We start from the raw sequence: 13,505 nt of genomic DNA on the forward strand, positions 1-13,505 counted from the left end.
TGCCAAACTACAGGTATGTCCCAGAGATACCATAGGAACATACCAAGAGCCCTGCTGCATCAGTGTAGTAGTCTGTCCACCAATTCTCCCTCTAAGCTGTGGAGTCTTGTGACAAAAATTCTGCTTTCTGAGCTACTGGCAATAAAGTTGTGAGCAAGCAATTTGGCCACTACATAAATAAGTTTGCTCTGTAGCCATCCTTCCTGAGCTAAGACAACGATGTATGAGTTGGAGGCTAAAAAACTGTGAGCTAGCTCACACTAACTCAGCTTAGTGGGAACTCACAGTTGCTAACTAGTTCCTCTGGAGGGCAAACCAAAGGGCATAGAATGCAAGACCTTCCTCTGATGTTGCCTCCTGGCTCTGGAATTTAGAAGCTTAATGCCTCCGATTGGGGAGGTTCCACTCAGTCACCACGGCTAGCAGCCACTGATAGACCTATCCTCCATGAACCCACCTAAGCCCCTTTAGAGCTGTTTATTCCTGTGGCCATCACTCCATCCTCTGGCAGTGAAATCCACATTTTAATCACTCTCTGTGTAAAGAAGTAATTCTCCTGGAACTACAACTGATCTGCAGAATAAAGTGATCAGTTTCCCTGGACAAAAAGGCTGCTTCCTTCATTGATTGAAAAGACCTACCTGCTGAGATCCCTCCCCTCCTCAAACCCAGGCACCAAAATTGATGAGGGCTTTTACGATACCCTTGTTAATTGTTCTTCACGCAAACCCACTTTGCTGAAATCCAAGAATCCATTTCTTTTTCTCTTTTTAGCAATATGGAGAGCCTCACCTTTCCTCTGAACTGCATGGTGGGTGTGCCTAACCCAGGGAACCTCCCATCCATAACGCTCTGTTTTGTGGTCTGTCTGGCCCAGGCCCGTTGCTACAGTGGGGCATCTCGGGGAAAAGCCCCTGACTTAATGGCAAGCCCCCCCACTTCCCATCCAGCCCAGGGTATTTCCATGGAATTCATTTGATTAGCCAGTACCCCCTAAGCAATTTAAATGCCCCCCCGACTTAAGAAATCCTGGCTACGGGCCTGACCTGGCCCTTCCTTACCAGCTCTTGGGTGAGGCTTCTCCTCTTGGGGGCTTGCAATAGTTGCTACAGCCTGCAGCAGAGCCTACACCACCCACCCAGGAGCCTCCTGGGTCTGGCTATGCTCAGGGATAGGGCTCCTGCCCCACTTCCTGTGTTGCAGTCCACCAGGCCCTTCCTCTCCTTGGTGGGGCTTCCCCAGGCACTTGTGCAGTTACTCCATCCTGTGGCAGGCCCTGCACTACCCACTGAGGAGCCTTCACGGTTCCAGGTAGGTTAAGGGGTTGGGCTCCCGCCCCAATATACATGGTTCGATAGTTACCAAAATCTCCTGGGTCTAGGGTAGGCTTCTACAGTACTGGATGCACCACAGGTTGTTTCAAGGCTGGGACAAACACCCCTTCTCTCAAGGAGCCATTAATTACTTCTCAGACTCAATCAGCCTGCCCTTCCCCAGGAGTTTTAAGTAGCCAGGACTGGCAAGGGTCAAACAGGCAGGTGATAGACCTCACACTTTCAAAGACCCTGCCCTCAGACTGAATAAACTGAAAAGTATCCCAACATCTGGACAACTCAAGACTTTGGCACCATTTGACAATATTCACCGTTAAAGTACAGTCTGAATCACTACAGACGTGAGAAGTTTTTTTCCTGCAAATTGTTGAGTGAAGTGGTAACAGCAGGCCACCAAGCAATCCACCTCCACCTGCAGGCCAAATTGCAACAGGTCTCTGACTGCCAGGAACAGCTCTGTTGGGCCTACAGTTTGCAAATGCAAAGGTGGCAGAAAAGTATTGTTTCTTTGCCATCATCATTGCTTATGGCCTATACTTTAAGATGATTTTTTTTGCCCGTATTTATATCAGATTTGCCCTGAATCTTCCTCTTTTCATCACCCACAGTCCCTCCATAAAACACAGGGCTACCTCGGCTCTTAATATCTGGGAGTATTGTGCAAGCTGCCAGGTCATTTCTTCATTCCTGTAGTCAACCAGGAGCACCAACCATATCAAAACGAAAAATTTCTAAAGTCGCCAGTAAGCCATTCAGATCCATGTGTTTCCAGGGGCACATCATTTTAATAGATCTCCCACCCCTACAGATTCTTGGTAACCCAAGCAAACACTGATCAGTCCACAAGAAAGGAACTGTATTCAGTTTCTTCACCCCCCCCCAAAGATCACATTCACCCTGATCAGAATGAAATGCCAGGTCAGTTCACAAGTATGAACTATACAGTTTGGAGAACCAGTTATTACAGGCCCAGGCTTGTCATGGCGGCCATGAAATCCTGAAGGGATCCTGACAAACCTGGAGGGCTCTTTCTTCAGGTTTATAAAGATCTTTCTTGTCTGTTCACAGCTCCAGTCTCTGGATTTATGTATCTACAGATTTGACCATGTTAAAAATAAGATATATTGATGTCCCCTTGACATCAAAGCAGTCACCTGTGCTTAAATATATCATAATGAAACAACTACAATGTAAGTGTCTTTGGATCATGCCTTGTAAGTGTGACTGGATCATACCCACTATTTTACAAATATGGTGTTGAAAACTCTAAGCATTCCTTGTTTCTGTTGTTTTAAATTATTCACAATATTAAAAAGGAATTGTTCCCATTACATTTTGTAAGTGGAGCCACCTAATAGGATTGGTGAGAGATGCATTTCATAACTAAATTAAAATGAGTACAAAACCATTCAAAAGTTAATCCATGGACTGGTTTGGATACCAAAACTTATAGAGCTTGAGGGAAAATTCCAACCTGACCTTGTTTTCTGTACAACAACCCACCCCCTTTACAGTGATAGATCTAATATTCAGTGTTCTTCTAGAATTCACATGTTGTCTGTCTATTAAGCTCCCTTTAGAAAACATTATAACCTGAAATCCCAAAAGCTAATGAGATCAAGAAGTGACATAGCACCTAGTCTCCTGGGAACACTCCACTAGAATTTTGAGCATGTCCTTTGAAGTATAGTTTGCAAAAGCATGTTTGATAAATCACAGGTTGAACAGATGCTGAGTTTAGTATTTGAGGTTAAAAATATCAACTTGATTAAAGTTCTTTTCAAATGGGACTGCACAAGATATGACTTTTAATAAACGAAACAGGTAAGCTGCATGGCAAAGTCTAATTTACTATAACTTTTCATTTATTGTTTCTTAAAATGTGAAAATAATGTAATTTATTTGTTTCCCGGAGTACCCTAACATTCATACAGCAGTTTTCACATGAGAAAAACAGGCTTGGAAGACATTATGTGCTATAAGGAATGATATGACCTTTACCAGTGAAGGGATGAGTAGAAAAGGGGCATATATGTTAATGCACCCACCCACATATATACCTATATGTGAAAGGTGTACATCTGTATGAATATAGTTGTATATGTTTGAGTTCTGATTTCATTGTAGTGAGAACAGTTTGCAAATATATCGATATTAATACAGGTAATAGAATCTTGCAGATAGCCTCCCAAAGCAATGTGACAGTGGGGAAACTCAACCAGTGGTGTTCAAAACATCAAAAATATTCAAAACATCAGATGGATGAACATAAATGCTTTCTAGACCCAGGCTGGATCATGACCTGGGAGGCCCGGGCTCAAATCCCACTCAGCAGTGAAATTCATTCATTGACTTTTGGCCAGTTGTTCTGCCTCAGAGTAATGGACCACAAATGCTGTTTTGAGAATAAAAGAGAGGGGAAGACCCAGGGATCCTGCTCTGAGCTTCTTAGAGGAAGGCTTAATAATGTGTACAGATGCACTATTCTACCTGTCTAACACTTACGAAGGGAGAGGGTGACTGGACTTTCCCCAGCAATCCAACTAATCAATCAAGTGGGAAAAATTACCTCTAACTTGTGTGGGATATGGGATATTTTGGAATATGCTGGACATTAATCACAGACAATGCTCCCTCTAAGCTGTGGAGTCTTGTGAGCAAAAATTCTACTCTGTGAGCTACTGGCATTAAAGTTGTGAGTGAGCAATTTGGCTACTGCATAAATTAGTTTGCTCTGGAGCCATCCTTCCTGAGCTAAGACAAAATGTGTGAGCCAGAAAATAAAAAACTGTGAGCTAGCTCACACTTACTCAGTTTAGAAGGAACACTGATCACAGAGGTCATCTCTTCATGCTATGGTTTTTTAATCTGTTACTGGAACAATTACCTCATGCCACTGACATCTAGTCCATTATCTCACTGGTGTCAGACAGCCAGTTAGCATTTTTGTGCTGCTCAATTTATCTTGAGATGCCGGGCTTCAGAGCCACAAGTTTACCCCTTCATGCCATAATGAGTGAGTTCAGGTCTTGATGGAGATGATTGAATTTGGGCTTGAAGATGGTTCACAGATCTAGAAGTCATCCAGTCGTCTAGATAAGATTGCATCTCATGCTTAGCAAGGATTTGATCAGAATGACCAGATGGGAGGTAGAAGATGGGGTGAAGTCAGGTGTAGTATAAAATGAACATTTTTGATCCCGGCCCTTCCTTAGAATATCAGTGCTAGGCATTGTAATAATTATGATGCATACTCATGTAGGAATACTAATGAAGATAGAGCAGCTTGCTTCTGACAAGGCATTCATTGCACTGTTAGTAAGGCAAGAAGAAATAAGAGGGGATAGTGGAGGATTCTCTGATTCTGAGCATTAAAGCCTTTCTTCCCATCCATTCATCTTCTTTGATGATATGTGTCCTCAAATGCTGTTCAGAGAGGATGGCACTGGAATTACTTTCTTCCACAATGTTTAAAAATTGTTTAATGCCAATGTTAACAACAAAGAGGAAAACATGCAAGATTGTCCAGTAAAAATTAAGTGTTAACTGGTTCATCAATAGAAGACATACTTTAGTATTTGGGTTTTTTAAGTATTTATATAAATAGACACCTCACAACTCAGTTAACAACAGATATTTCATCTCAACAACATTCTCCAATATATATTTTTATTTATTTATTTATTATTTAATTTATACCCTACCCTCCCCGCAAACGGGCTCAGGGCAGCTTACAGCAGTGGCTCAATTGCCAATAAAACCGATAAAACAATCTACATCATTTCATAATAACTTAAGACATAAAAACATAAGGTGATATTCAGTTCTACAATTCAATTGTGTAACACCCTTGGACTCTGGCAAAGCCATAAGTCTAAATAAGTAAGTCTAAATAATACACACAAATTCCAAATCTGTTTTTATGGTTTTAAAATGTGTACAATTAATAAATGTAATGTGATGGTAAATGAATGAATGAATGAATGAATGAATACCCCAGCTATTCACTTTCCTGGGTACTTCAGGATTATATTAAGAATTATCGCCCCTTACCACCTGGGGAACTCTGTAGCATGGTTCAGGAGGGGGGGGGGAAATCAGGAGATGACTGTACAGTTGTAGCAGAGCTATCAGAAATCCCCTTCATTTTACTGTCCATAAATGTTGATCCTTAGATGTCACTATGATATATTTAAAATCAACAGGGAGAAAATCATTTAACAGGGTATTGTCACTCCACAACATATGTTCAAGGAATGGTTTCCAACCAAATCAAAAATTACAAAACATTGATATTCCTCCACAGATGGAGCTCCCACACCAGATGCTGCAAAACAACACAGCCGTCACTGAATTTGTACTCCTGGGACTCTCCAGCAACCCTGAAACTCAGCTCATTCTCTTTTGTCTCTTTCTGCTCATCTACTTGGTGGCCCTGTCTGGGAATGTTCTTCTCCTTCTCACCATCAGCTTGGACAGCAAACTTCATAGTCCCATGTATTTCTTCCTGGGCAATCTCTCTGTGGTAGACATTGGGTATACAAGTTCCACTGTCCCCAAGATGCTGATGAATTACCTGTCTCAAGACAAAACTATCTCTCTGTCTGGTTGCTTATCCCAGACGTACTTCTTCATTTCGTTTGGTGGTATTGAATGCCTCCTGTTGGGTGTCATGGCCTATGACCGATATGCTGCCATCTGTCATCCACTGCATTACAGTGTGCTCATGAGCCGCAAAGTTTGTGTCTCTTTAGCAGCCACTGCTTGGTTTCTGGGCTTGGCTAATTCAGGTGTGCACGCTGCCCTCATGTCCCTTTTGTCCTTCTGTCGGGACAATGTCATCCATCACTTTTTCTGTGACATCCCACCCCTTTTGCAGCTTTCTTGCTCCAGCACTCAAGCTAATCGTATTGCAGTCTTCATGGTGGGTGGAAGTGTGATAATTGGTTCCTTCCTGTGTACATTAGTGTCTTATGTCTACATAGTCACATCCATCCTCAGGATCCGTACAAAGGATGGGCGTCTGAAAGCCTTCTCCACCTGTGCTTCTCACCTTGTTGTGGTCAACATATTTTATGGCACTGGAATCATTACATACCTTCTCCCCAGAAATACTTCTCAGAAAAAGGACCAGTTCTTGTCTGTTTTGTATGGGATCATTGCACCTATGCTTAATCCAATCATATACAGCTTGAGGAACAGGGATGTACAAAATGCCCTTTGGAACGAGTGGGTAGGATGTAACAGAAGGAATTGTTTTTCAGAGTTCAAATGAATGTGTGTTTTAAGCAGCTTTAATATTCTAAAAGAGATCAATACTGAAGAATAGTAGTGAAAATAAAGCATGGCTTTCATCCAACCAATGCTGCCTCTAAGCTGTGGAATCTTGTGAGCAAAATTTCTACTCTGTGAGCTACTGGCATTAAAGTTGTGAGTGAGTGATTTGGCTACTGCATAAATTATTTTGCTCTGAAGGTATGCATCCTGAGCTATAACAAAAATGTCTGAGCTGGAGGCTAAAAAACTGTGAGCTAGCTCAAACAAACTCAGCTTAGAAGGAACATTGCATCCAACTAGTTATTCTACTAGTGAAAAAGCAATAATGGTCCCCTTTGACCACCCCAAAAAGGCTATACTGGGGATCATTGGACCTGCATGGACAAGTGCCAAGTTAGACAGGGTCTGCGTAATGCAGGGCTGGATCGCACAATTTGTGGATTTTGTCTCCAGGGAAGAGCGGTGGTAAAATATATTGGTTAGGACAGAGTTTGTTTACTGCTAAAACCCTGGTATACTTCTCTACCCACACTGAGGTAAGGGTGGATACTGATCTGAAGTGATTTTGCCAGATGTGAATACTATTCATTCCTAATTTTTGGAGATGAATGTCTTCAATTTATCATCAGAGAGAAAGGATAGATCTACATTAAAAAAGAAATAAGAAATACTATGCCCTTTTAGGGATAAAATGAGTTATTGTTCACATAATTACTAATTATGCAATGGTGCAAACTTTCTTGCCCACGTATATGATTTCAGTTAGTGAATTATGTAAATTGTGTGAATGATTCATTATTAGAGGGTCAAAGTCTTATTCAAAGACTTAATTGATTAAGCAACCTTTTGCACAATTCCCATTGTCATGATCTGCCCCAAAGTGAAGTCCTTTCATAATCCATTTTTCATAAGAAGAAGAACAGTTGGCTTTTATACCCTGCTTTTCTCTACTCGAAGGAGTCTCAAAGTAGCTTACAGTCATCTTCTCTTCCTCTCCCCAGAAGACAAACTTCAAGTTACCTCATCACAGCCATATACTCACTAGTTTTGTGGTCCCTAAAGTCTTCTTCTGCTATAATCTCTGCTAGAGGTCTGTTCTATATGATGGAAGAAAGGAAAATAGAAAGATTGGGCAGAGTTTGCTCAGTAGCTGTGCTAACTTTATGGATCAGCCACTCTCAGTGTTTGGTCTCCTTACTTTCAGAGGGCAGACTAACCCGCCCCCAAAAGAGGGGCATCGAATTTACCAGAAGTGGGCAAAAATGATAAAACTTTATTTTCAACTGTCTACAACTCCATCTCCATTATTTTATAACTAGGAATCAGGCCCGTTGTTGGAGTAAAGACAACGAGTGCTAGTTTGGCCGCCCGGGTGTGGGCCCCCATCTCCCCCGGTCGCCTGAGTCCCTGTGGGTCCAAGGCTATTGGAACCAGCCCCTGCCGCACGATGGAGGCACCGACGGGTCAAGCTGGCCAGCCTGGTGAGCCCTCCTCGCATGCTTGAGGTGTCATCGTTGAGGTGTCACCCCCCTGTGGCGTGAGGTCCCAGTGGCTGAAGGCAACTGGGCTCACTCCTCCCCCTGGTGCACATTTGACGGGGCAGTGGGCCAATCCAGCTGAGCTAGTTCTTTCCCCCGCTGGCCAAGGTCTCAGCGGGCCAAGGCAGCTGGGCTCGTGCCTCCCCCTGGCAATCTGGGCAGGCTGCCTCCTCCCCCCTTGCCCATTCGAGGGGGTGGTAGGCCAAGCCGGTCAGCCTCACATCCCCCCCGCCATGTGCTGGAGGTGGTGGGGAAAGGTGGCCGGCCTCATCCCCCGCTCTCATGGCTTGCTGGAGGCGGTGGCTGCCGAAGGCAGCAGGCCTCGCTTGTTCACCATGCTGGAGGTGGCAGCAGGCCAAGCCGGGCAGGCTGATTCCTTCCCGCCTGCTCAAGAGCCCGGCATGCCAAGGCAGCTGGCCTCGCCCCTCTCCCCACCGGCTGCCCGAGCAAGCGAGCGAGCGGCACATGTGGTGGTGGAGCAGCAGTGAGCAAGGGACCCGCTTGCCGCCCATTCCAGCAATGCGTGGGCCAAGGCAGCTACCTCATTCCTCCTCCCCCAGCCAATGGCACACCAGTAGTCCTGAGTGGCAGGCGATGGGCCAATGGCCGAGGGAGCACATATAATCTCGCCACCCCATAGGACAGAAGCCACCCCAAATCAGCTTATATATAAAGGATTATTTTATATTCTGCACCCCTTTAAAATTAGGTTTTCAAAACAGGAGGAGGTGAGGAAAGCAAAACGGAGATGATAGCTCCCCAAACCTTTCTAAACATTGTCTAGACATGGCTACACTGATATGGAAAATTTTGTTTTTGATTGTTCCTATGCTAACTATATTTGAGGATATTAAACCAACAACAACAAAAAACCCATACAATCCCCATCCTCTACAATATGTCCCCAGATGGAGACACCACATCAAATGCCAAAGAGTGCCACAGTTGACACTGAATTTATACTCCTGGAACTTTCTAGCAACCCCAAAGCCCAGGTCCTGCTTTTTGGTCTCTTTTTGTTCATCTGCTTGGTGGCTCTGATTGGGAACACCCTTATTCTTCTCATCATCTGTTGCAACAGGAGACTCCACAACCCCATGTATTTCTTCCTGGGCAATCTCTCTGTAGCAGACATTGGGTATACTACTTCCACTGTTCCCAAGATGCTGATGAATTATCTCTCCCAGGACAAGACTATCTCTCTAGCTGGTTGCTTTCCCCAGATGTACTTCTTCATCGCTTTTGGTGGCATTGAATGCCTCCTGCTGGGTGTCATGGTGTGTGACCAATATGCTGCCATTCGCCATTCCTTGCAGTATAGTGTGCTCATGAGTCCCAAAGTTTGTATCTGCTTGACAGCCGCTGCTTAAATTTGAGGCTAACTCAGGTGTGCACTCTGGCATGATGTCTCTTTTTCCTTCTGTCAGGACAATTTCATTCAACACTTTTTCTGTGACATCTCACCCCTTTTCCAGCCTGACACCCAGGCCAATCAAATTGCTACCTTTGTGGTGGGTGGAGGGGTGATAATGGGTTCCTTTCTGGTTTCCCTGGTGTCTTATGTCTACATAGTCTTGGCCATACTCAAGATCCACACCAAAGAAGGGCACCTCAAGGTGTTTTCAACCTGTGCTTCTCACCTCACTGTAGTCAACATCTACTTTGGCACCATAATCTTCACATACATGAAGCCCAACTCCATATACTCCCAGGAGCAGGACCGAACCTTGCCTGTTCTGTATGGTATCCTTACACCTATGCTTAATCCAAGCTTGAGAAATAATGATGTGCAAGGAACACTTCGGAAAGCCATGAGTAGAACTTAGTACAATAAAGTGGTGAATTTTTTAAGCCACAGTCAGTTCTGGGTAACCTCGTTTAGCATTGGTATTGAAGAATTAGTACTCAATGCATGTATTAAATGCAATAAAATAGTCTTATGAAATGCTAAAGATGAATTTATTGTGATATAAGCTTTCATGAGTCACTATTTGAAGAACAAGGAAAAGCTGCATTCAACAGAAAGATTTATACCCAGATCTACAAATGACAGAGGGTGGGACACATGTTAGAAGCCTTCATTTTAAAAATTACACAGTCGTTTCAGGCACACTCAAGTATTTCTGCATACCTGGTAGAACTTTGATATATATATTTAGAATAGGGAGTCCTTATGCTATATCATAAATCACTTTTGAAATTATCCTGTGATAGAAATGGTGCTCTTAGAGCTAGTGTTTGGGGCACACCGGGAGGGGTTTGGAATTTCTCCAGAATCTAGCCTCTACCCATAAGTTTAGAATGCCATAAGTTTGGAATGCCTAAAACCTGGTTGATGGGATCAAATACAAATCCCCCACCATTACCCCCATTTGACACTGCCAATTGCTAGATCTGTTGGACTACAATAATGGGGAACTGGGTCTCAGAATTTCTATGCTCTGTCCATAGCTCTGTCAACATTCTTCAGTTTTGCTCCTGAGTTATAGGACATGAATAGTCTGTGGAATAATCAAAATGAAGTGTAGTAGAATAAGAATTCTGAGTAATATTCCCCATTTCTTAGTGACAAGGGTAATGTTACAATGTTGTATGGCCAATCAGAAATTATTATCTGACTTTGCAAATGACTTTGCAAATGAATGTGTTGTAAACTGATCGAAATGCTTACTGAGATTTGCCATTGACTGTAATGGTCCCATAGACTATAATGGAGCTGAAAAATTGGGGATTCCAGAATTAATTAGGGATTCTCTTATCACGTTAAAAAAAATCAGATTAGAGAATATGATTCAGTTTAACTAATGCCTGAATCATGCCAAAAAGACATGATTCGGGTATCAATTTGGCTCAGAAATGCTGAAGGCATATCCCTAGTGTCTAGTGACTGACAAAGAAACTTTTCTCAGTGTTGGAATAAGCAATGTGAGCACAGGGTGAGGTGCTGCTAGAAGGTAAGGGGTTCTGTCCTTCTGCCTTTTGCCTTTCCTAGCTGCTGTGAGAGAAACTGGGGGTGAATGGGTTCTTTGGAGCCTGCTAGAGAGTGGTTCTATTTAAGTTATGTTTGGGGCTAATTGTGTTTTGGGGGCTGCTGGGGACTGAGTTGCTGTTGATTACAAGCCCTGCCCTCTACTGTGCTGAGCTCTGCTGTGCTTGGCAGGAAGTGACCTTTTGAAACAAAAGGCTCCTCCTTGCCAGAGGCGCAAGCCTTGGTGGCCCCAAAACTCTGCTCAGAGTACTCTTGGAATATACTTGGATGGCAATGATGTCGATTGAAGGCCCCTTTCCAGTCACCTGCATGGAGTGTGCCGTGTCTGTTTTCCTCCCGGAACAGAAGCTGGACTTCACTCGTCAGAAGTGTAAGCTGGTCCGGCTTTTGGAGGAGAACATTCAGAGCCTGCAGGAGAGGATGACCACCCTTCAGGAAATCAAGGAAGGGGAGGATTTTATTGACAAGAGCCTGCGAACTCTGCAAGAACATGAAGAAGAAAGTCAAGGAGAAGAAGGAAGAGTTGATCCTCTTCTGAGTCTCCTCTCAGTTCCACAGTACAAACATGAAGACATCGACTAAGACAATGCTTTGGTCCACTGGAGCTGAAGAATCGTTTTCAGGTGCTTGAGAGGGTGATGGAGATGAGAGTTGAAGGAGAGCCACAAAGACCTGGAAAAGGGAGTGAAGAGGGCATGGTGCTACACGGAAATGGAAGGAAACAAAGTTGTGGTGATCGGGGACTCTCTGCTCAGGGGTATAGAATGTAATGTGTCCAGGCTCGATCCCCTACTCCAAGAGATGTGTTGCTTACCTGGGGCCAGAATTCAGGATATTACAGATCAACTGCCAAATCTGATACAACCTACTGATCAATACCCGTTTGTGCTGGTTCATGTGGGGATGAATGACACAGCCGCGAATACCATCACGAAAATTAAACAGGACTATGAAACTCTTGGAAGGCAGTTGAAGGCATTTGGGGCACAGGTGGTATTCTCTTCTATACTTCCAGTCAAAGGAAGAGTAATGTGAAGGGAACAGACCATACTTGAGGTGAATTGTTGGCTGAGATGGTGGTGCCGGCAGAAGTGCTTTGGTTCTGGGACCACAGGATAAGTTTTCTTAGAGAAGGCCTTCTAGCACATGATGGACTTCACCTCTCATGGTCAGGGAAGAAAATGTTTGGAAAGAACCTGGAAAGCTTACTCATGAGAGCTTTAAACTGAAGCTGCAAGGGGAAGGGGATGATCAACATAGGGACTTCAATGAAGAAGAGAAAACAATGGGGCCCACTTGGGTAGGACAGGTCAAACAAAGGTACAAGGCTACAAGTGCCTATATACCAATGCCCATAGTTTGGGTAATAAGAAGGAAGAGCTGGAGATTCTCTTGCAAACAGAGGACTATGATATAATAGGAGTCACTGAGATTTGGTGGGATGATTCTCATAACTGGGATTTGGTAGTGGAGGGGTATGAGTTGTTCAAGAAAAACAGGAAGGGTAGAAGAGGAGGCGGAGTGGCACTGTGGAAAGTATATGAGTGGAAATAAGAGGAGGTAGAACAAAGGGTATTGTTGTTGGAGTCTGCTACAGACTGCCTGACGAGGGACAGGAAATAGATGCTGCCCTCCTTGAAAAGATTGGTAGAGTATCCGGACATCAGAATCTTATAATTATGGGAGACTTCAACTTCCCCGATGTGTGCTGGGAGACAGGCTCAACAAAATGACAAGAATCACGCAACTTCCTGACCTGTCTGTCCGACAACTTCTTTTTTCAAATGGTGGAGGAAGCTACTAGGGGCTTGGCCATATTAGACTTAATATTAACCAACAGGGAAGAACTGGTAGACAGGGTGAAGGTGGTGGGGACCTTAGGGGGAAGTGACCATGTTCTCCTTGAATTCCAGTTGCTGGGGGGGGTCAAGGAAGTTTGTGGCCAGACTCGTAGGCTAGATTTTCGTTGGGCAGACTTCAACAAACTCAGAGGCTTGATGGGAGTCATTCCCTGGGGGAGTGTGCTGGAAGGGAAAGGGGCGAGTGGTGGGTGGGCTCTTATCAAACATGAGCTTTTGCGAGCTCAAGCCCTCACTATTCCAGCAAGACGGAAACATGGTAAGGGCTCCAGGAAACCGATGTGGTTGAACCGAGAGCTTCAGAATAAGCGAAGGGAGAAAAAGGAAATGGAGGGAAGGTCAGACCTCTAAAGAGGAGTATATGAGAGTTACAAGAGTTACTAGGTACTGTGGATCAGCCATCAGGGAAACAAAAGCTCAGTATCAGTTGGGTCCGGCCAGGGGGGCTTGCTACAATAAGAAAAACTTCTACAGGTATGTGAGAAGCAAACACGAGGTAAAAGAGGCA

General features: G+C 44.0%; 1 protein-coding gene and 1 pseudogene across 1 annotated transcript; both read left to right on the forward strand.

The window, feature by feature from the left end:
- Positions 1–5,658: 5,658 nt before the first annotated feature.
- On the forward strand, positions 5,659–6,609 carry LOC107113689 (olfactory receptor 5V1-like). Its single transcript, XM_015415041.1, has one exon. The coding sequence runs from the start codon at positions 5,659–5,661 to the stop codon at positions 6,607–6,609; it is 951 nt and encodes a 316-aa protein (XP_015270527.1).
- Positions 6,610–9,057: 2,448 nt separating this feature from the next.
- LOC107113690 lies at positions 9,058–9,975 on the forward strand (annotated as a pseudogene).
- The last annotated feature ends 3,530 nt before the right edge of the window (positions 9,976–13,505 follow it).

The sequence above is a fragment of the Gekko japonicus genome, unplaced genomic scaffold, assembly GCF_001447785.1.
Source record: "Gekko japonicus isolate JY-2015 unplaced genomic scaffold, Gekko_japonicus_V1.1 scaffold7198, whole genome shotgun sequence".
Taxonomy (NCBI): Eukaryota; Metazoa; Chordata; class Lepidosauria; order Squamata; family Gekkonidae; genus Gekko; species Gekko japonicus.

Bases quoted from the DNA above. Each gene is read 5' to 3' on its own strand.
- LOC107113689 (XM_015415041.1), top strand. From the start codon at position 5,659: ATGCTGCAAAACAACACAGCCGTCACTGAATTTGTACTCCTGGGACTC.